We start from the raw sequence: 20,247 nt of genomic DNA, 5'->3' as shown, positions 1-20,247 counted from the left end.
GTGTGTGTGTGTCTCTGTGTGTGTGTCTCTGTGTGTGTGTCTCTGTGTGTGTGTGTGTGTGTGTGTGTGTCCTCAGCTCTGGGCTACTCGGTGCCCTCGGTACCAAATGGAGTGACCAGGATCCCGTCTGTGGGCGAGGCCCCGTCTCACCCCTCCACACGGCACCCGTCTGTGGCCAGCACCCGTCTGCCCTCCGTGGGAGAAGAGTCCACTCACCCTCTGCTGGTGGCTGATGAGGTGACACGCTCATGATCTCCTGATGATGTCATGATCTCCTGATGATGTCATGATATGATGATGTCATGATCTCCTGATGATGTCATGATCTCCTGATGATGTCATGATCTGATGATGTCATGATCTCCTGATGATGTCATGATGTCCCTCCCCTCAGGTCCACACCTATGTGAACACCGTGGGGCTCCTGGAGGACCGGCCCAGCCCTCTGACGGTCCCCAGCCCTCTGGAGAGCCCCGCCTCCCCGCGGTCCCCTTGTCCCCCGACCCCCCCCCCTCCCCCGAGGGTCCGCGCCGAGCCGTCGGCCCCGCCCCCCCAGCCGGAGCCCCAGGTTCTGCTGGAGCCTCAGGGGGTGCGCTTTGTGCTGGGCCCCACCCCCGTCCAGAGGCAGCTGATGGAGAAGGAGAAGAGGCAGCAGGAGGCGGAGCCTCGAGACACTAACGGCCACCTGGAGGCGGAGCCTCCGCTCGCCAACGGCCCCTCCAATCCCTCTACGGCTCCTCGGCGTCACCGGCCGCCCCCCCTCACCCCCGACCTGCAGAATGTCAACAACTCGGCCCAGCGGCGCACGGCGCTGCTGGACTACGAGAACCTGCCGGCGCTGCCGCCGGTGTGGGAGGCGAGGAAGCCCGGCTCGGAGGAGGAGGAGCCCGGCCTGAAGACGCCGGCGCTCAACGGCTTCAGCCAGCCGCCCCCCCACTCCTACTCCCACCCGCTGTCCCCCGGCCACGAGGCCTCGCACAACTACGTCAACACCGAGAACGTGACGGCGCCGCTCAGCGCCCACCGGCCCGACACGGCCCGGCGCCGTGCCGACGGACCCACCGTCTTCAACTTTGACTTTCGCCGGCCGGCGCCGCCGGGCCACGCGGACCCGCCCAAAACCCTCAACTACATCGAGGTGGAGATGGACCACGGGAACAGGGGCGCCTCGGACGGCAGCAACCCCCACACGCCGCGCACGCCCGGCTCCCCGCCGCCGCCCACCACGCCCACGCGCCGCACCGAGCTCTACGCCCTCATCGACATCGAGCGCACCGCCGCCATGTCCAACCTGCAGAGGGCGCGGCCGCGAGACGACGGCACGTCGCGTAAGACGCGGCACAACAGCACGGAGCTGCCCACCAAGAGCACGGCCTGACGCCCAATGAGGCCTGGCGCCCAATGAGGCCTGGCGCCCAATGAGGCGCCCAGCGGTGATGTCACACCTGATGTCACGAGACTGCTTCCTTATATGGTACAAATCAGTATTACTGAACAAAGCATTCCATTTAGCCTTTTCTATGATCTCGACATGCTGCTGTCGCCGGTACTCCTGATGTTCTGTACGGTCGGTTCCGGCTCAATAAATGTTCTGTTTGGTTTGTACTTCCTGCTCGTCGTTCTTGTTCAGTTCTTCTCTCGTGGTTTGAACTCTCGCTGTCGTTTCTGTCGGTTCATCCGAGGGGCCTCGGCCCCGTTGCGGTGGCGCCTCCGGCCGGGGTCATTAGCCTTCACCTGTGCATCTCACCTGTGAGGCTAGATGACGGGACCGCTTGGATCCTGGATCAGTACCTTCTTTAAGTCCTGCTGTTCGGTCTGGTCCTGTCCGGAGAGACGCGTTGACAGGGATTAGATTCTTGTCCACCGGGATCAGCTGTTCTGGTCCTGATGGCCGCTGACAACGGGGATCAAGACCCAGGAGTCTTTAGTTGGAGTCAGCTGCTCTCTCCTCTGCCTTGTCCTTCAGACACACGTCCAGACCGTCTGATCCAGACCTCCTGGATCAGACTATCTGGTCCAGACCTCCTGGTTCAGACCCTCAGGTCCAGACCATCTGACCCTAACCCTAACCTCCTGGATCTTTGAGTTTACCCTGACCCTCCTTTACTGATCCAGCTTCTATCACTTCGGGTCCTCCTCTCTTTTTTCAAGTCCAGACTGTCAATTTTTCAGTTGTTTTCCCTCAAACATCAGAGACATGACCCCCGGCCCCCAGTCCGTTGGACATCTGAAGGTCTTTTACCCAGACTTCAGTGAATAATTCAGGAGACGATTTGAAATGCAAGAACTTTATTTCATCACAAAGAAGGAAGAACATGAGGGTAAAAAAGACTTAAAAGACTAAACACAAACAGCTGATTCTATTTACATCAGGTGTCAGCCTCTGATTGGTCGTCCTCATCGAGAGACCAGCCTCCGGTTGGTCGTCTGCTCCACCAGTTTGTGGTAATCCTCCAGTTTGTCTCGAACTTGAAGATAAATCTGAAAATAGATCACAACCGCCGAGTCAACGGAGCGCCGAGTCAACGGGAAGCGGCGAGTCAACGGGAAGCGGCCAGGAAGCGGCGGTGACTCACGCTGCTGTTGCTCTGCGCCTCGCTCAGCGTCTGCAGCAGCTGGTCGATGGACGTGTACGGCAGCCAGGAGGAGGACGACGTCGCAGACAGAGGCCTCTGAAAGGGTCAGATCCATGAGAACACACACACACACACACACACACACACACACACACACACACACACACACACACACACACACACACACACACACACACACACACACACACACACACACACACACACACACACACACACACACACACACACACCTACCTCTAGTCCAAAGTACTGGGGGCCTCTCCCCAGCAGCGCGTCCACGTACTCCACCACCAGCTCAGCTGCAGCATCCAGGAGGTCAAAGTTCAGGTAGAGACGCAGCAGAGAGGCAGCGTCCACTTCCTGTAAGAATCACAGCTGCATCATGGGAAAATAACCAGACACAGCGTCCACTTCCTGTAAGAATCACAGCTGCATCATGGGAAAATAACCAGACACAGCGTCCACTTCCTGTAAGAATCACAGCTGCATCATGGGAAAATAACCAGAGACAGCATCCACTTCCTGTAAGAATCACAGCTGCATCATGGGAAAATAACCAGAGACAGCGTCCACTTCCTGTAAGAATCACAGCTGCATCATGGGAAAGTGGCTGATTGTCAAGCCTCTTCCCTATTGGCTGAACTGACCTTGTAGGACTTGACCAGCCAATCGGGCAGGGGCACGCCGTGTGACAGCAGCTTGTTGATGACCCAGCGGTGGTGCTGTCCATTAGTGGACGGATACCTGTCCAGGTAAGAGGCCAGCAGCTGCCACGCCTCGTCCGTAGCGCTGACCACAGAAGAAGAAACAAACCCCGTTGAAGCAGACGAATTGCGCCGTGAGGTTCTCCAGAGGAGGACGGACCTGGACTCTTTGGTGTTGACCACAGACGACCGCTGGTTAGCAGCCAACCAGCTCCAGGCCTCGTTCTGAGACTCCTCCCCCCCAAACTGAAGTTTGATGCACCTGAAGACAAGACGTATGTTCTTTAGGTTTCCACACACACACATGATGTATATCAGGGCTATTCAACTTCAGTAGCAAGTGGGCCGAATAAGAAAATCACGGGGGGTGTGAGGGCCGCACAGAATATTGATCAAATAATGGCTCAAAATGAAAAACAGTAATGTATATTTCCACAGGTAAACAGTCACACACGAAAATGCGTCGGTATTGTGTGGCAAAAGTGTTGCGAACAAGCATCACTATAAACATGTTTCAAAGTGTAAATATCCGCTCAAGGTAACCAGTTGTTTCAGATCCCTTCAACCAAACTGTTCCCATGAAAACATAAGAAATGTGACTTAATGGATCAATATATAAATTACTTGGAATGACACTAATATCTGGTGGCGCAGCGCACAGACTGCATGTCTTTGAGTGCAGACTCCTTTTGCGTGAAAGGGATCGAAACCAGGTCGGGCGATCTTTTTATTTTTATTTTTTATTAAATGTATTTCTTCCTCCGTGGCTGTGATGCTCTGCTCACTTATACAATCGGAATCGCCGACATGGATATGAACGGAGGCTTGAAGACCTCCAGCAATATGTTTGTGAATGTGTGACGAATCTGGTGAGCGAGACGGAGCCCCGCTGCAGATGTGAAGAGAACAGAACGCACGCGCAGGGAAACCAGTAGGTTTGAAAACCAGGAGGGGTGTAACACCGGCAACCAACACGGTGCGTAACATAAAGATGTAACCATACAGGTTTGGTTGAGGCAACAGTGAAACTCAATGGCTCTGGGTTAGATGTCTCAATGTATAAAAGAGGCGTGTCCGTCAGTTTTATTTTTTCTTACCAAGCTATACTGATTTGCAGGCAGTCTTGCGGGCCAGAGTTAAACTCAAACGGGCCGTATCCGGCCCGCGGGCCGCTCGTTGAATAGGCCTGATATATATGTACATATACACATGATATATATTTACATATATATATATATACACATACACATGATATATATGTACATATACACATATATATATACATACACATGATATATATGTACATATACACATATATATATACATACACACAGGCACGTGCACAGACATTTTGGGGGGCAGGTGCTCAAACCAAAAAAAAGGGCACCCATCGCCAAAATGATTTTTCCAAGTTAAGGAGTTGGTTGCTAACAACACTTGAAACACATTGTGTCGTGAGAAGACATGAGAGTTGAACAAAATGACATGTTTTCTATTAACAATTACAATTTATTTTCATTTACAAAATAATTGGAGCCAAACATGCCATATAATAAACAACGTACGAACCTCGACCGTTCGGTCATGCCGGGAAATATCAAACTTCTGTAAAAACGTTATAAGGCCTCAATCTGATATTTCCCAGCATGACATCACTCTTGGTTAGTAAGAAGCTATTACAAGTGTTGTTTTTTCTTGCGTTTACTCTTTTCACCCTCTGCAATTACTCACACAAGATTGATCTTTGTAAAACTGGAACAGACAAAACAAAGAGAAACATACCGCATAAAACAATGTGGCACATGGATAGCATGACACCGAGAGCTATTGTTAGCATAGTTTAGCTGCTCTGTTCTAGCTGTGAATTATTGTGACATTTATAAAATGAATTAATAAATTCAACATCCTATCGAAATTGTCTTAATGGTATTTATAAAACAGATCTCTCTCTCTCTCTCAAACATGACGTCAGTAAACAGCTGGACTAGGCTTTGAAATCACGGATTTCGGGAATTTGTGTTTGTTTATTTTTTTTAGGAAACGTCGGACCAGTTGTGACGTAATATTTTCAGTTGTGGTTGATTATCACCAAACAACGTGAGGGGACAAACACCGTCATGACTCATGACCTGTGTGTCTGGTGCTGCGGGTCAGAGGAGAAGGAGGTGCAGCCGTTTGGTGGCGCGAGGAGCACTGCGCGGAGGAGGAGGTGGAGGAGGAGGAGGGGCGCTGGCGGGGAGGGCTCGTGAGCGCATGGAGCATGTCGGGGCGAAATTCTCACAATAACTCCAATAAATGCCCCGACAGATATCCAAACACATTTGGGGGGACTTGATGACAGAGACTATTTTTTATTCTTAAATACTTATTAATGAAGAAAAAAAGTGGCTCCAGCAAAAAGGGCACTTTTGTCGTCCAGGGCAAAAGGGGAGGAGCTTGAGCACCATGCCTGCATACACATGATATATGTACATACATGATATATATGTACATATACACATGATATATATGTACATATACACATGATATATATATACACACATGATATATATGTACATATACACATGATATATATATACACACACACGATATATATGTACATATACACATGATATATATATACACACACACATGATATATATGTACATATACACATGATATATATATACACACACACGATATATATGTACATATACACATGATATATATGTACATATACACATGACATGATATATATGTACATATACACATGATATATATGTACATATACACATGATATATATGTACATATACACATGATATATATGTACATATACACATGATATATATGTACATATACACTGTGATGTCATCAGAGGAAGAGTGCTTAATGGGAGGTACATTCCCTCCCGGTGGTTGCAGCAGGGACTACAACCAGCCGGGGTGAAAGACTACAATTCCCACTCAGCAGTGCAGGCGGAAGAAGGCAGCCGCCCAGCTGAAAAGGATGAAGCTGATGAGCCGGCGGGGAACTGAAGAGAGTCCGGGACATTATGTGTGTTGTGTCCACCGACGGGTGGTGGAGTTAAGTTTTGCCTTTTGTTTGATTTCGAAGAACCAAATTACAAAGACTTGGATTTAACGAAACCTTCGCCTGGCGTCTTGATTTGCGCACCCACGCCTCACCTCACGATCCCGTCCTCTAAAGACATCACAACACATATATATATACACATATATATACATATACACATATTCACATATATATATATATATACACACTACCGTTCAAAAGTTTGGGATCACCCAGACAATTTCGTGTTTTCCATGAAAACTCAAACTTTTATTTATCAAATGAGTTGCAAAATGTATAGAAAATATAGTCAAGACATTGACAAGGTTAGAAATAATGATTTGTATTTGAAGTATTAATTGTTTTCTTCAAACTTTGCTTTCGTCAAAGAATGCTCCTTTTGCAGCAATTCCAGCATTGCAGACCTTTGTCATTCTAGCTGTTAATTTGTTGAGGTAATCTGTTGAAATGTCACCCCACGCTTCCTGAAGCACCTCCACCAGTTGGATTGGCTTGATGGGCACTTCTTGAGGACCATACGGTCAAGCTGCTCCCACAACAGCTCAATGGTTGAGATCTGGTGACTGGCCACTCCATTACAGACAGCAAGCTGCCTGCTACTTCCCTCAAGAGTTCTTCACAATGTGGAGGTGTGCTTTGGGTCATTGTCCTGTTGGAGGAGGACATTGGCTCCAATCAAGCGCTGCCCACAGGGTATGGCATGGCGTTGCAAAATGGAGTGACAGCCTTCCTTATTTAAAATCCCTTTGACCTGGTACAAATCTCCCACTTTCCCAGCACCAAAGCAGCCCCAGACCATCACATGACCTCCACCATGCTTGACAGATGGTGTCAGGCACTCTTCCAGCATCTTTTCACCTGTTCTGCCTCACAAATGTTCTTCTGTGTGATCCAAACACCTCAAACTTGGATTCATCTGTCCAGAACACCTTTTTCCAATCTTCCTCTGTCCAATGCCTGTGTTCTTTGCCCATACCAATCTTTTCTTTTCATTGGCCAGTCTCAGATATGGCTTTTCTTTGCCACTCTGCCTAGAAGGCCAGCATCCCGAGTCGCCTTCACTGTCGACGCTGACACTGGCGCTTATGGGTACCATTTAAAGAAGCTGCCAGTTGAGGACCTGTGAGGCGTCTATTTCTCAAACTAGAGACTCTAATGTACTTGTCTTCTTGCTGAGTTGGCCTCCCACTTCTCTTTCTGCTCTGGTTAGAGCCCGTTTGTGCTGTTCTCTGAAGGGAGTAGTACACACCGCTGGAGGACATTTTCAGTTTCTTTGCAATTTCTCGCATGGAATAGCCTTCATTTCTAAGAACAAGAATAGACTGGCGAGTTTCACAGGAAACTTCTTTTTTTCTGGCCATTTTGAGAGTCTTATCGAACCCACAAATGTGATGCTCCAGATAATCAACTAGCTCAAAGGAAGGCCAGTTTTATAGTTTCTCTCATCAGAAAAACAGTTTTCAGCTGTGCTAACATAATTGCACAAGGGTTTTCTAATAATCCATTAGTCTTCTAACGCGATGAACAAACACAATGTACCATTAGAACACTGGAGTGATGATGAAATGGGCCTCTATACACCTCTGGAGATATTTCATTAGAAACCAGACGTTTCCACCTAGAATAGTCATTTTCCACATTAACAATGTAGAGAGGGTATTTATGATTGATTTAATGTTATCTTCATTGAAAAAACAGTGCTTTTCTTTAAAAAATAAGGACATTCCTAAGTGATCCCAAACTTTTGAACGGTAGTGTATTAGGGCTGTCAATCGATTTAAAAAAATTAACTAATTAATCGCACATTTTGAAATTCATTAATCGCGATTAATTGATTGATTAATTGATTTTTTTCTTTTCTTTTTAAAGACAAAACTTCACACAGAGCTGTGTTTTCAAAGAGGCTCCTACCTATAAAGTGCCAGCGAGGTATTTAATATTGTGGATGATAAATTGTTTCTTCAGTGAAACATCCAGATCAGTAAAAAAGAAGAAGTATATTGAGACCCCATTGGTCCTGTCATCTTTACCACTGAACAGCAGAACCAGTGGCCTTGGGAACTGACTGACATTCACATATGTCCTGTTCACCCTCTGGAGGCTGGGGGCATGTCTCCATTCTACAAAAACATGTACATTTACCTTTTAAAGGCGTTTGCATATGACACATACCCACGTGTTCTACATCAAACATTCCAGAACAATCTCAGCTCTGTAATGAGGCTCATTGTCCTGGCGCCGTGTTCTCTGCTCTCTGACTGACAGGCTGCTAATGAGCCTCACCTGTGAGGTGGGAGGTCAGGGCTCCAGACTAACTTTTTTTACTAGGAGCACAGTGGCCCCTAACTTAAAATTTTAGGGGCGCAAGCAGAAAATTTAGGGGCGCACACAGGGTTTTTCCTGGGTCAAAATGGGTCTTCGGTGCTCCCCAAAAAAAATGTTTGCGCGCTGTGCGCGCACTGTCTATTCGTGCAGGTCGAGCTATTGAGTGAGTGATCAGCAGCTGGACGCTCTGTCCATTCACGCACCTCACAGTTGTGTATTGATCAGACAAGAAGACACGCTTATCAACTCCAGTGTTTCCCCTACCATTATAACAGGGTGAAATCTCCACCCGCCACTCTGTAATGCGTGACAGAGCGATGCGCGCGCCGACATCGAAGTTCTGCCGTGATGCACGCACACGGGTGAGCACACTCTCACCACCCCCCCCCCCACCCATTGATTGAATGCATTCATAGAAAGCAGTTTCTTTTAGGAAACGGAATCAAAAATAAATATTACTATGCAGCACGTTCTCTTTTCAATACCATCTAGGGTTTGATGATGTTATGATTAGAGATGCACCGATCAGGTTTTTGGTGCCGATCACCGATCACTGAAATCAGTATCTGCCGATCACCGATAATACCGATCACCGAGTCGATTGAAGCATTCTATTTATTGTGTAGCATTATTGCCTAGGACTATGAGGAAATACATATATAAAGCAACTCAAACATTAAAGAAATTACAGATTTCTTTAAACAGTTAGGACTTTTACTTTGAAAAATGTCCTAATTGATACATTAAAATTGGTTGATTGTTATTGTAGGGGATTTCAGATATGTATGGAACACATCTGCATCATTCATTTCCTGGAACTCTTGGGGAAATCTATAGACAGGACTTTGTTTAACATACAAAAGTCTGACTAATTTTTATAAACTCTTCCTTGGTCCAGTAAAAATGTTTGAATGTTAGCATAATTTAAGCTAAATCTCAGAAATGATCTATAAAGATACATCAGTTCATTGTTTACTTTTATATGTTCGTGTATGATTTGTCGACATCTTATTTTGATAAACGGATGTTGTTTCACGTGGTTCTTTCCGCTAACTTTGCAAAACCGGATATTGTCACTTAAATCCTTCCGCTAACTTTATCAAAATCCTCGCGCGCTCCCGATCGAATGCGTTTACCGTGAGCGACAGTGTATAGGGGCAGACATGTGAGAGTCGGCTGAGTTGACCCAGAGATTCAACTCGGGGGACGAGGACGCCGCTCGGTGGTGAGGATCCCCTCTGACCTCTGCAGTCTGTCGGCTCTCCGCTGCGGTGCGCCTCTTTTCACACATTAGCCCCCCCCCCCCACACACACACAGGCCAGCCTTCTTCTTCGGTTTTCGTCTCCTTTCTTCTTCTTCTGGAGTTAATGTCGGTTAGCAAACCAGTCATTCAGGCATTACCGCTAACTATAGTGGGCTGAAGTGTAGAACAAGTTTGTCAGCAACAAAAATATTTCATAACAAAAAAAAGAAATCTGCTAATTTACTGGTCGCGCATGCGCAAGTTGATGAAAAATTTACTCGCACTGTGTCTAATTTTAGGCGCAAAATGCGACCATTTGGTCGCAGTCTGGAGCCCTGGAGGTCCTTTGTGATTTACTGAGTGTTCATTGGTTGTTTTTTTCGCTAAATGTTGACAGACAAACGGATTGACCAATCACGGTGAAGGTTTCGTGTGACGAGTTCTTTCCGCGCTCCCCGACACGTCGCCCCTCCGTTCCTCTGTGTATCAGAGGGGGAGACGGGAGGAAGGAGGAGCAGGAGGAAACCCGACTGATTCATCCACGAGTTAAACTGATTTCTGCTCCTTATTTTCGCGGAGAAATAATTGTTTTAAAAACGGAAACAGTGTTAAACCGTACTGCCGCGGCTTGACACTCGGTTTGAGTGTAACAACTTCAACGAACACCGGAAGTAAACAAAGTTGCGTTAATTGCGTTAAAATATTTTAGTGCGTTAACGCGGCCAAATTAATCGCATAGATTAACGCGTTAACGCTGACAGCCCTAATATATATATATACGTATATATACATACACATATATATGTATATATATATTAGGGATGCACCGATCTGATCGGCCGATATTCCCATTATCGGTTTTGATCGGCGTTCTCAAAACGGCCGATCAGATGACGTAACATCTGTGAGAACAACTATCAGAGACGTTTCAATGGCGGCGCATCGCAACGGAGAAAATGCCGCGAGGCCGCAGAGTGAGAGGTCAGAGGCAGAGGATCCTCACCACCGGCGGCGCCCCCGTCCCCGAGTTGAATCTCTGGGTCGACTCAGCCGACTCTCACATGTCTGAGGCTCTGAGCCCCTAGAGACTGATGCTCACGCTAAACACATTCCATCGGGAGCAAAGAGGGTTTTGATAACGTTAGCGGAAAGAACCACGTGAAACAACATCCGCTTTTCAAAATAAGATGTCGACAAATCATACACTAGCATATAAAAGTAAACAATGAACTGATTTTGTATCTTTAGAGATCGTTTCTGAGATTTAGCTTAAATTATGCTAACATTAAAACATTTTTACTGCACCAAGGAAGAGTTTATAAAAATAAGTCAGACTTTTGTATGTTAAACAAAGTCCTGTAAATAGATTTCCCCAAGAGTTCCAGGAAATGAATGATGCAGATGTGTTCCATACATATCTGAAATCCCCTACAATAGCAATCAAACAATTTTAATGTATCAATTATATATACACATGTGTATATATATGTGCATATATATGTGTGTATATGTAGGGGACTCTGTTGGGAGCACATAATTCACAAGACTAGTAGGGTGGTGTGCAGGATACGTGACCAGGTCCCTTTAAGAGCTGGGAGCGTAACCAGGGCAACGGGGTGGCGTCGAGGGGTTAAAGGTCACGAGGTGTCAGTGTCACGGGTGAAATGTTTTGTGTGAGGAAATAAACGGCCACAGAGGTGTGCAGCCAAATATAGTAACTTTGTCCATAGCGTTCATTCCCGCGCTCCTACATATATATATATATACACACACACATATATATACACACACACAGACATATACAGACTAATGAGACTGAATGTAGATCAGGAGGGCGTAGTAATCATAAAGGACAGGATGAAGTCATGAAGGTCAAACTCACTTGAAGGTCAGACCCTCGAAGACTGACGTCAGGTTCAGGCTGAAGGTCAGACAGACGGACAGGGCCGAGTCAAACAGGCCGGATTGGACCAGCAGGGCCACCATCTCCACCGCAGAGGCACTTCCTGAGGGAGCACACGCCAAGGAGGTCAAAGGTGGAGACGCTGTTAAAGGTGTAGATGTTGTTAAAGGTGTAGACGTTGTTAAAGGTGTAGATGTTGTTAAAGGTGTAGACGTTGTTAAAGGTGTAGACGTTGTTAAAGGTGTAAATGTTGTTAAAGGTGTAGACGTTGTTAAAGGTGTAAATGTTGTTAAAGGTGTAGACGTTGTTAAAGGTGTAGACGTTGTTAAAGGTGTAGACGTTGTTAAAGGTGTAAATGTTGTTAAAGGTGTAGACGTTGTTAAAGGTGTAGACGTTGTTAAAGGTGTAGATGTTGTTAAAGGTGTAGACGTTGTTAAAGGTGTAGACGTTGTTAAAGGTGTAAATGTTGTTAAAGGTGTAGACGTTGTTAAAGGTGTAAATGTTGTTAAAGGTGTAGATGTTGTTAAAGGTGTAGACGTTGTTAAAGGTGTAGATGTTGTTAAAGGTGTAGATGTTGTTAAAGGTGTAGACGTTGTTAAAGGTGTAGATGTTGTTAAAGGTGTAGACGTTGTTAAAGGTGTAGATGTTGTTAAAGGTGTAGACGTTGTTAAAGGTGTAAATGTTGTTAAAGGTGTAGACGTTGTTAAAGGTGTAGATGTTGTTAAAGGTGTAGATGTTGTTAAAGGTGTAGACGTTGTTAAAGGTGTAGACGTTGTTAAAGGTGTAGATGTTGTTAAAGGTGTAGATGTTGTTAAAGGTGTAGACGTTGTTAAAGGTGTAGATGTTGTTAAAGGTGTAGACGTTGTTAAAGGTGTAGATGTTGTTAAAGGTGTAGACGTTGTTAAAGGTGTAGATGTTGTTAAAGGTGTAGACGTTGTTAAAGGTGTAGATGTTGTTAAAGGTGTAGACGTTGTTAAAGGTGTAGATGTTGTTAAAGGTGTAGACGTTGTTAAAGGTGTAGATGTTGTTAAAGGTGTAGACGTTGTTAAAGGTGTAAATGTTGTTAAAGGTGTAGATGTTGTTAAAGGTGTAGATGTTGTTAAAGTGTAGACGCGTTGTTAAAGGTGTAGATGTTGTTAAAGGTGTAGACGTTGTTAAAGGTGTAGATGTTGTTAAAGGTGTAGACGTTGTTAAAGGTGTAAATGTTGTTAAAGGTGTAGATGTTGTTAAAGGTGTAGATGTTGTTAAAGGTGTAGACGATGTTAAAGGTGTAAATGTTGTTAAAGGTGTAGATGTTGTTAAAGGTGTAGACGTTGTTAAAGGTGTAGGGTTGCCCCACTAGAGAGCTACGCTCACTAAATGCGGGACTACTTGTAGTTCCTAGTCTTAAAAAGTAGAATGGGAGCCAGAGCCTTTAGTTATCAAGCTCCTCTTTTATGGAACCAGCTTCCACCTTCAGTCCGGGAGGCAGACACAGTCACCTCGTTTAAGAGTAGACTTAAGACCTTCCTCTTTGACAGAGCTTATAGTTAGGGCTGAATCAGGTTCACCTGGTCCAGCCCCTTGATATGCTGCTATAGGCTTATAGCTGCCGGGGACGTTAGGATGCACTGAGTACCTATCTCCTCTTTTTTCTCCTTAAGGATGAATTTTCATCTCTCAATCACACGTTACTAACTCTGCTTTCTCCCGAGTCCTTTTGACTTCACGTCTCATGGGGTCATCGGACCCTATGAGACGGCATAGATCCTATCTGCTGATGGAGCATCGAGGTCTGGGTCGTGGAATTCCTGCTCCTGACTACGCCACTGTCCTGTTGAGACTACCACTGTTGAGACTCCGCCACTCCTCCTCCCCACCGCCATCTGCCTGATGGATCGTGGAGGTCTCCATCGTGGAATATGCCTACTATGAACTATTCATACACTCTGTCATATTCATTGAATGTATTTTAACTCTAAATCTGTCCTTCTGGTCACATTACATCTATTGTTCTGTCCATCCTGGAGAGGGATCCTCCTCTGTTGCTCTCCTCCAGGTTTCTTCCTTTTTTTCCCCCTGAAGGGTTATTTGGGAGTTTTTCCTGGTCCGATGTGAGGTTTTGGGGCAGGGATGTCTATGTGTACAGATTGTAAAGCACTCCGAGACTAATTTGTAATTTGTGAAATTGGGCTATACAAATAAACTGAATTGAATTGAATTGATGTAGACGTTGTTCAAGGTGTAGACGTTGTTCACAGACGTTGTCGAGGGTGTGGAGGTATTAAATGTGGAAGGTGGTGTACCAGCAATGGCAGCAGACGGCGGGTGGTGCTGGGCGAGGGTGAGGCGGCTGCGGGACAGGATGTACTCTTTCTCCAAGTCCTTGAGCTCCAGAATGTCGACCTGGCGTCTGACTGCAGGAGGAACACGACGGCGTGAGGCTCAGCGCCTCTGAGACACGTCGAACACCTGATGCTGCAGACCCGTCGGTCCCCGGGGAGCTCACCTGGCTCAGAGGAGAAGTCTCCGTCAGAGTTCCTCTTTGGAGACGCTCCGGGACGCTCGTACTGAAACACAAACACATTCAATCAAACGCACAAGATGACGGAACGACAGTCCGGGATCTTATCGATGCCGCTCGGAAGTTCTTCTTCTCTCCTGAATCTTAGTGTTTCAAAAGCAATACGTTCAGAAGTGGACATAAGTACCACGGCTCCGGAGGTGGGCTGGACGATCCAGGCGTACTCGGGTCTGATGAGGCGCAGACAGTTGAGAGCAGCCAGGTAACAGTTCACCTGCTTCTGGAGGCCCAGCTGCGTCCGGACCTCTCGACCCAGACGCATCCCGAACTCAAACATGACCGTCCCCGCTGAACGGGTCACAAGGTCAACAAGGTCCTTCTCTCAATTATTTCATTACATTTGTGACCATTATGAAAATGTCTCAGACATTCATTGGACATTATTTAATAATATAAAGGTGTCGTTTCAGCAACCAGATGGAGTTTTACCTTTTCTGTAGTTGTGTCTGTTGATGTGGAAAGCGTACAGCAGCTCGTAGTAATTATGAGCCAGCAGGTCCAGACCTCTGGCCCGAGACTCAATGATACCAACCACCTGGAACAAACAGTTAACTCTAGTTAGACATTAAACAGGTAACTCTAGTTAAGCATTAAACAGTTAACTCTAGTTAGACATTAAACAGGTAACTCTAGTTAGACATTAAACAGGTAACTCTAGTTAAGCATTAAACAGTTAACTCTAGTTAAGCATTAAACAGTTAACTCTAGTTAGACATTAAACAGGTAACTCTAGTTAAGCATTAAACAGGTAACTCTAGTTAAGCATTAAACAGTTAACTCTAGTTAGACATTAAACAGGTAACTCTAGTTAAGCATTAAACAGTTAACTCTAGTTAAGCATTAAACAGTTAACTCTAGTTAAGCATTAAACAGTTAACTCTAGTTAGACATTAAACAGTTAACTCTAGTTAAGCATTAAACAGTTAACTCTAGTTAGACATTAAACAGGTAACTCTAGTTAAGCATTAAACAGTTAACTCTAGTTAGACATTAAACAGGTAACTCTAGTTAAGCATTAAACAGTTAACTCTAGTTAGACATTAAACAGGTAACTCTAGTTAAGCATTAAACAGTTAACTCTAGTTAGACATTAAACAGGTAACTCTAGTTAGACATTAAACAGTTAACTCTAGTTAGACATTAAACAGGTAACTCTAGTTAAGCATTAAACAGTTAACTCTAGTTAGACATTAAACAGGTAACTCTAGTTAAGCATTAAACAGTTAACTCTAGTTAGACATTAAACAGGTAACTCTAGTTAAGCATTAAACAGTTAACTCTAGTTAGACATTAAACAGGTAACTCTAGTTAGACATTAAACAGGTAACTCTAGTTAAGCATTAAACAGTTAACTCTAGTTAAACATTAACTACCTCGTCGTGCAGGTTGACGTAGGAGAACTGGACCAGGTCCTGGAGCTGAGAACGTTCACAAAGAACCACGACCAGCTGGCGGAGACAATCCAGCTGCCTGTGGCGAGAGGGACATGTCAGTGTCACACACACACACACACACACACACACACACACACACACACACACACACACACACACACACACACACACACACACACACACACACACACACACACACACACACACACACACACACACACACACACACACACACACACACACACACACACACACACACACACACATGCTGCCGTCGGGGTTCTGTGTGAGCGCCTCGTAGGCCTCTCTGTTGTGTCCCAGGTCCAGCTGGTGCTTGAAGACTCTGGTCCACAGAGCGGCCTGAGAGACAGGGTTAGGGTTAGCACGGCACCTGTCTGTCTCCCCGAGCGACCCGTCTCCCTGAGAGCGACCAGTCTCTCTGAGAGCGACCCGTCTCTCTGAGTGCGACCCGTCTCTCTGAGTGCGACCCGTCTCCCTGCGTTACCTGGCTGTGGGCGTCGCTGCAGGCCTCCGTGATGGCCAGAGAGGCCAGCTGGATGACCAGCTCAGGTAGGCCCACGTCCTCCAACAGCCGCAGCACCTGGACAGACGGAGACCAGGTGGTGACAGGTGATGACAGGTGGTGACAGGTGGTGACAGGTGGAGACAGGTGGTGACAGGTGGTGACAGGTGGTGACAGGTGGAGACAGGTGGAGACAGGTGGAGACAGGTGGTGACAGGTGGAGACAGGTGGAGACAGGTGGAGACAGGTGGAGACAGGTGGTGACAGGTGGAGACAGGTGGAGACAGGTGGTGACAGGTGGAGACAGGTGGAGACAGGTGGTGACAGGTGGAGACAGGTGGAGACAGGTGGAGACAGGTGGAGACAGGTGGAGACAGGTGGTGACAGGTGGAGACAGGTGGAGACAGGTGGTGACAGGTGGAGACAGGTGGTGACAGGTGGAGACAGGTGGAGACAGGTGGAGACAGGTGGAGACAGGTGGTGACAGGTGGTTAAACACGAATCACTCGCTCTGTCAGATGCCAGTTGCTACGTCAATTCAATTTATTTTATAAAGCCCAAAATCACAAACTCCCCTCAGAGAGCTTTACAACCTGTACATAGACACCCTGACCTTTGACCTCACACCAGGAACAACTGCCAAGAACCGGAGGAAACCCTTATGAACTATAAACATACGATTTATGATGAAAGACTTTAGAACTGGTGGTGAACTTTAAACATGCGGTAATATTCTAGAAGGTGGTGTTTAGTCACACGAGTCACTTCCTGTTGCAGGCCTCACTGATTGGCTGCGCCGTGGTACCTTGTTGTAGTACTGGAGTCTGGGGGTGGAGGCCTCCTCCTGCTCCTCCTCCTCGCTGCCCGTCAGCTTCAGCAGGAACTCCTCCTTCTCCACCTCCGTCGCTGCCTCCTGGAAGCACTGCAGAGCCTGGAGAGAAAGCCCATCTCAGGGACCCGCTCCACCAGGTTCTGGTTCCGGTCCGCGGTGGAGGTGGCGACCCACCTTCTGGCCCTCCCCGTTGGCCAGGTAACACTGACCCAGCATGAAGCGGCAGGAGCCGATGTTCACCTGACACCAGGGACCGGTCAGACGCACATACTCCTGCAGACACAGCGCAGGTGAGACTCACACGGGACAGAGTGTGTGATGTCACAGAGTTCTCCTCCAATCAGAAGCTGCCTCTGTCCCGCTGCCTTCATCATAGCTTTAAGGATAGCTCTGTTATCCCGTATGAAGACAGCAGAGACAATCAGGTATGGACAGATGTACGGACGTTAACCCATGAGAGGCGGGCCAGAACCCACCTGCAGCTGTGTGTACTGACAGTTGGCCATCAGGCACTCTGGGAACTGGAAACCAGGGTTACTGGGCCAACTGGGAGACAGCGTTAAGACTCAAGAACAACCACAGGAAGAGCCCAGGATGAGCCGCGATGGAGGAAACGACTCGCCGGCTCAAAGGATACAGCAGCTGGGCCAGCAGGACGACCACGTTGGACACCAGTTGAGTCCAGCGCTGAGAGGACACCTGAGAGACGATCAGCTTCCTGGCTGCAGTCTGGAAGAAGAGCTCCACCACCGTCTGAGGACTCAGCACTGTGGGGAGAGGCACTGTTCACACCTCATACTTCTGGACCTAGTGTTACCTCATAGGACTGAGGACTCAGCACTGTGGGGAGAGAGGACCCACCTGTAGTAGGACCCACCTGTAGTAGGAAGTGGGACCCACCTGTAGTAGGACCCACCTGTAGTAGGAAGTAGGACCCACCTGTAGTAGGAAGTGGGACCCACCTGTAGTATGACCCACCTGTAGTAGGAAGTGGGACCCACCTGTAGTATGACCCACCTGTAGTAGGAAGTGGGACCCACCTGGAGTAGGAGCAGGACCCACCTGTGGTAGGGGTTTGGGACCCACCTGTAGTAGGAAGTAGGACCCACCTGTAGTAGGAAGTAGGACCCACCTGTAGTAGGGAGTAGGACCCACCTGTGGTAGGAAGTAGGACCCACCTGTGGTAGGAAGTAGGACCCACCTGTGGTAGGAAGTAGGACCCACCTGTAGTAGGGAGTAGGACCCACCTGTAGTAGGGAGTAGGACCCACCTGTAGTAGGAAGTAGGACCCACCTGTAGGGTATGAACTGCGAAGCTTCGGGGTCAAACTTCTTCCAGGTGTCATCAAACTTGAGTGGTAGTGGCGGCTCAGCGGTCGTCGGCTCCTCCGAAGGTCTCCAGGACGATGGCGATGTACAGGTGCACCACCAGCAGGAGGTAGCGGCGGCGTGAGAGCGATGGCGACGGAGCGCGCAGTCACGCTAGCAGTCCTCCCGGGTTACTCCGTGTCGGTGTGATCTGCGGCGCCAGCCACATACGGTGCCGAGCTGCTGACCAGCAGCATGCACGCCATGCTGCTCCCAAACATCTCGAAGTTCACCATAGGTCCAGCGGCCTCTTCACCTGGCCCACCAGGCTAACAGCATGCCGAAGACGGAGGAGGTGAGCGTAACACGATGAAGCCAGGCCGATGTTGAAGCCATGTGACAGAATAGTGTGAACGCTTCCGGATGCCTCTGGCCTCGGAGAGCAGGCGCACTACCGGAAGATACGCTTTCCAGCACGCGGTTCATTGATCGCATGGACACAAAGTACTTCTCAGTGACGACGCCTGAAGAGGAGAAAACTATTCAACTCAACTCCCGTCACGAGGAACACGTGGAGAGGAATCTGAAGCCTTCATCGAGGGAACATGTGTCACGAGACGACACCACCTGTCCATGTCTCCTCTCACCTGATCATCCCTTCACTCAGCCTCACACACCTGAAGCTCCGCCTCCTTAAGGCCACCTCTTTGAGTTGTGTGAAGAACACGACTGAACTCATTATTATATCATCTCATCTTCTAGAAGCTTCTTGATGTCTCATTGTGTGGAGATTCTGGACCATATGACACACTGGTGAGGCGTGTCTTGTTTTTCGATGCTCATCAACACTATTGGGACTCATCACTCACACTCACAGGACACATTGCATCCTGGAACATGCACATCGTGTTCTTGATCTCAACACCAGGGGGCGCTACAATGGTTTGCCCAATGTGTTTATTCTAGGTATATATATTATATAGACCTGTCTTGTCCTCCACAGGTGAGAGTCAAACTCACAGAGTGGAAACATGGACATCACCCACCATTGAACAGATGATATGAAAAGGCGCCTTATAAGATAAATGTATTATTATTATTATAATGTGGCTTTCAGAAAACTCTCTAATAATTGAAGTCTCAGATGTTAATTTCTGTGAATAAAGCAGCCAGTCGTTTCAATGAATTCAGACGATGACGTCACCGGAGGACCTCACCAGATAAGAGTTATTCAGTAGCAGTCAGCAGGTTCCAGCCGTCGGTGAAGTAGTGCTGCCGGAGCGCCGCCAGGTGGGACCTCCATGACGAAAGGCATTGTGGGCGTCGTGAACCCCACGTCAGAACCGCCTCCTTGAGCCCGCTCTGCTGGTCCGTCTCCACCATCAGGGCCACCAGGTTCAGGCAGACCACCAGCACCATGAAGACCCTGAAGGGCGCGCCGGTCACCAGGTCCAAGAGCCGGGCCTGCAGGCAGTTCTGAAGGGGAGGAGCCAACGAGGTAACCCATTCATCAGCGCCCCACAAGTGACTCTGAGTCCAGTTATTTTCATCTCTTAATGTTCTTATCTTTATGTGTTTGAGGTTTGTTGGTGTTATGAAGTAAACACGTTGGACCAGGTATATATTTATGATGACAAATTAATTTGCATGTTCACCGTTAACTGACACCCAATAATGCTCATTGTTTTGCCTGATTGCACAGGAGCCCATCAGGTGCCTGAGCCCTAACAGAAAAGACTACCTGACCCTCAACGGTCCAGGTGTCTGCAGATGACGTCAGTT

At 47.4% G+C, this 20,247-nt stretch overlaps 2 protein-coding genes across 3 annotated transcripts in view; one reads left to right on the top strand and one right to left on the bottom strand.

Annotated features, from left to right (window-relative positions):
• The window catches only part of LOC130194697 (fibroblast growth factor receptor substrate 2-like), a 17,593-nt gene extending 15,988 nt beyond the window's left edge, over nucleotides 1–1,605 (top strand). For both annotated transcript variants that reach the window (XM_056415754.1, XM_056415755.1), the window contains exons 6-7: nucleotides 77–237; nucleotides 395–1,605. In XM_056415754.1, the coding sequence (XP_056271729.1) occupies nucleotides 77–237; nucleotides 395–1,378 (1,145 nt within the window). In that variant the 3' untranslated portion in view covers nucleotides 1,379–1,605. The remainder of the gene's footprint in view (nucleotides 1–76; nucleotides 238–394) is intronic.
• A 667-nt stretch (nucleotides 1,606–2,272) lies between these two features.
• nup160 (nucleoporin 160) lies at nucleotides 2,273–18,761 on the bottom strand. The gene is made up of 18 exons (XM_056416102.1): nucleotides 18,661–18,761; nucleotides 17,796–17,945; nucleotides 17,635–17,704; nucleotides 17,333–17,431; nucleotides 17,132–17,257; nucleotides 16,309–16,404; nucleotides 16,069–16,163; nucleotides 15,783–15,879; nucleotides 14,839–14,944; nucleotides 14,537–14,697; nucleotides 14,335–14,395; nucleotides 14,132–14,242; nucleotides 11,826–11,949; nucleotides 3,462–3,563; nucleotides 3,245–3,386; nucleotides 2,832–2,957; nucleotides 2,577–2,672; nucleotides 2,273–2,481 (listed from the first exon to the last, which is right to left on the bottom strand). Exons 1-18 carry the CDS (start codon nucleotides 18,759–18,761, stop codon nucleotides 2,398–2,400), a joined length of 1,947 nt encoding a protein of 648 aa, XP_056272077.1. The 3' UTR covers nucleotides 2,273–2,397.
• Between the last annotated feature and the right edge of the window lie 1,486 nt (nucleotides 18,762–20,247).

Source organism: Pseudoliparis swirei, chromosome 6 (genome assembly GCF_029220125.1).
Source record: "Pseudoliparis swirei isolate HS2019 ecotype Mariana Trench chromosome 6, NWPU_hadal_v1, whole genome shotgun sequence".
NCBI lineage: Eukaryota > Metazoa > Chordata > Actinopteri > Perciformes > Liparidae > Pseudoliparis > Pseudoliparis swirei.
The sequence above is the reverse complement of the archived record's forward strand: the minus strand, read 5'-3'. Positions and strand labels throughout refer to the sequence as shown.

Excerpts from the sequence above, each read along its gene's own strand:
- nup160 (XM_056416102.1), bottom strand. The coding sequence starts at position 18,761 with ATGGTGAACTTCGAGATGTTTGGGAGCAGCATGGCGTGCATGCTGCTG. Across the intron at positions 16,164-16,308 it reads GCAGCGACGCCCACAGCCAG|GCCGCTCTGTGGACCAGAGT; the intron begins GTAACGCAGGGA and ends CCTGTCTCTCAG. Across the intron at positions 3,564-11,825 it reads TTCGAGGGTCTGACCTTCAA|GTGCATCAAACTTCAGTTTG; the intron begins GTGAGTTTGACC and ends TCTTGTCTTCAG.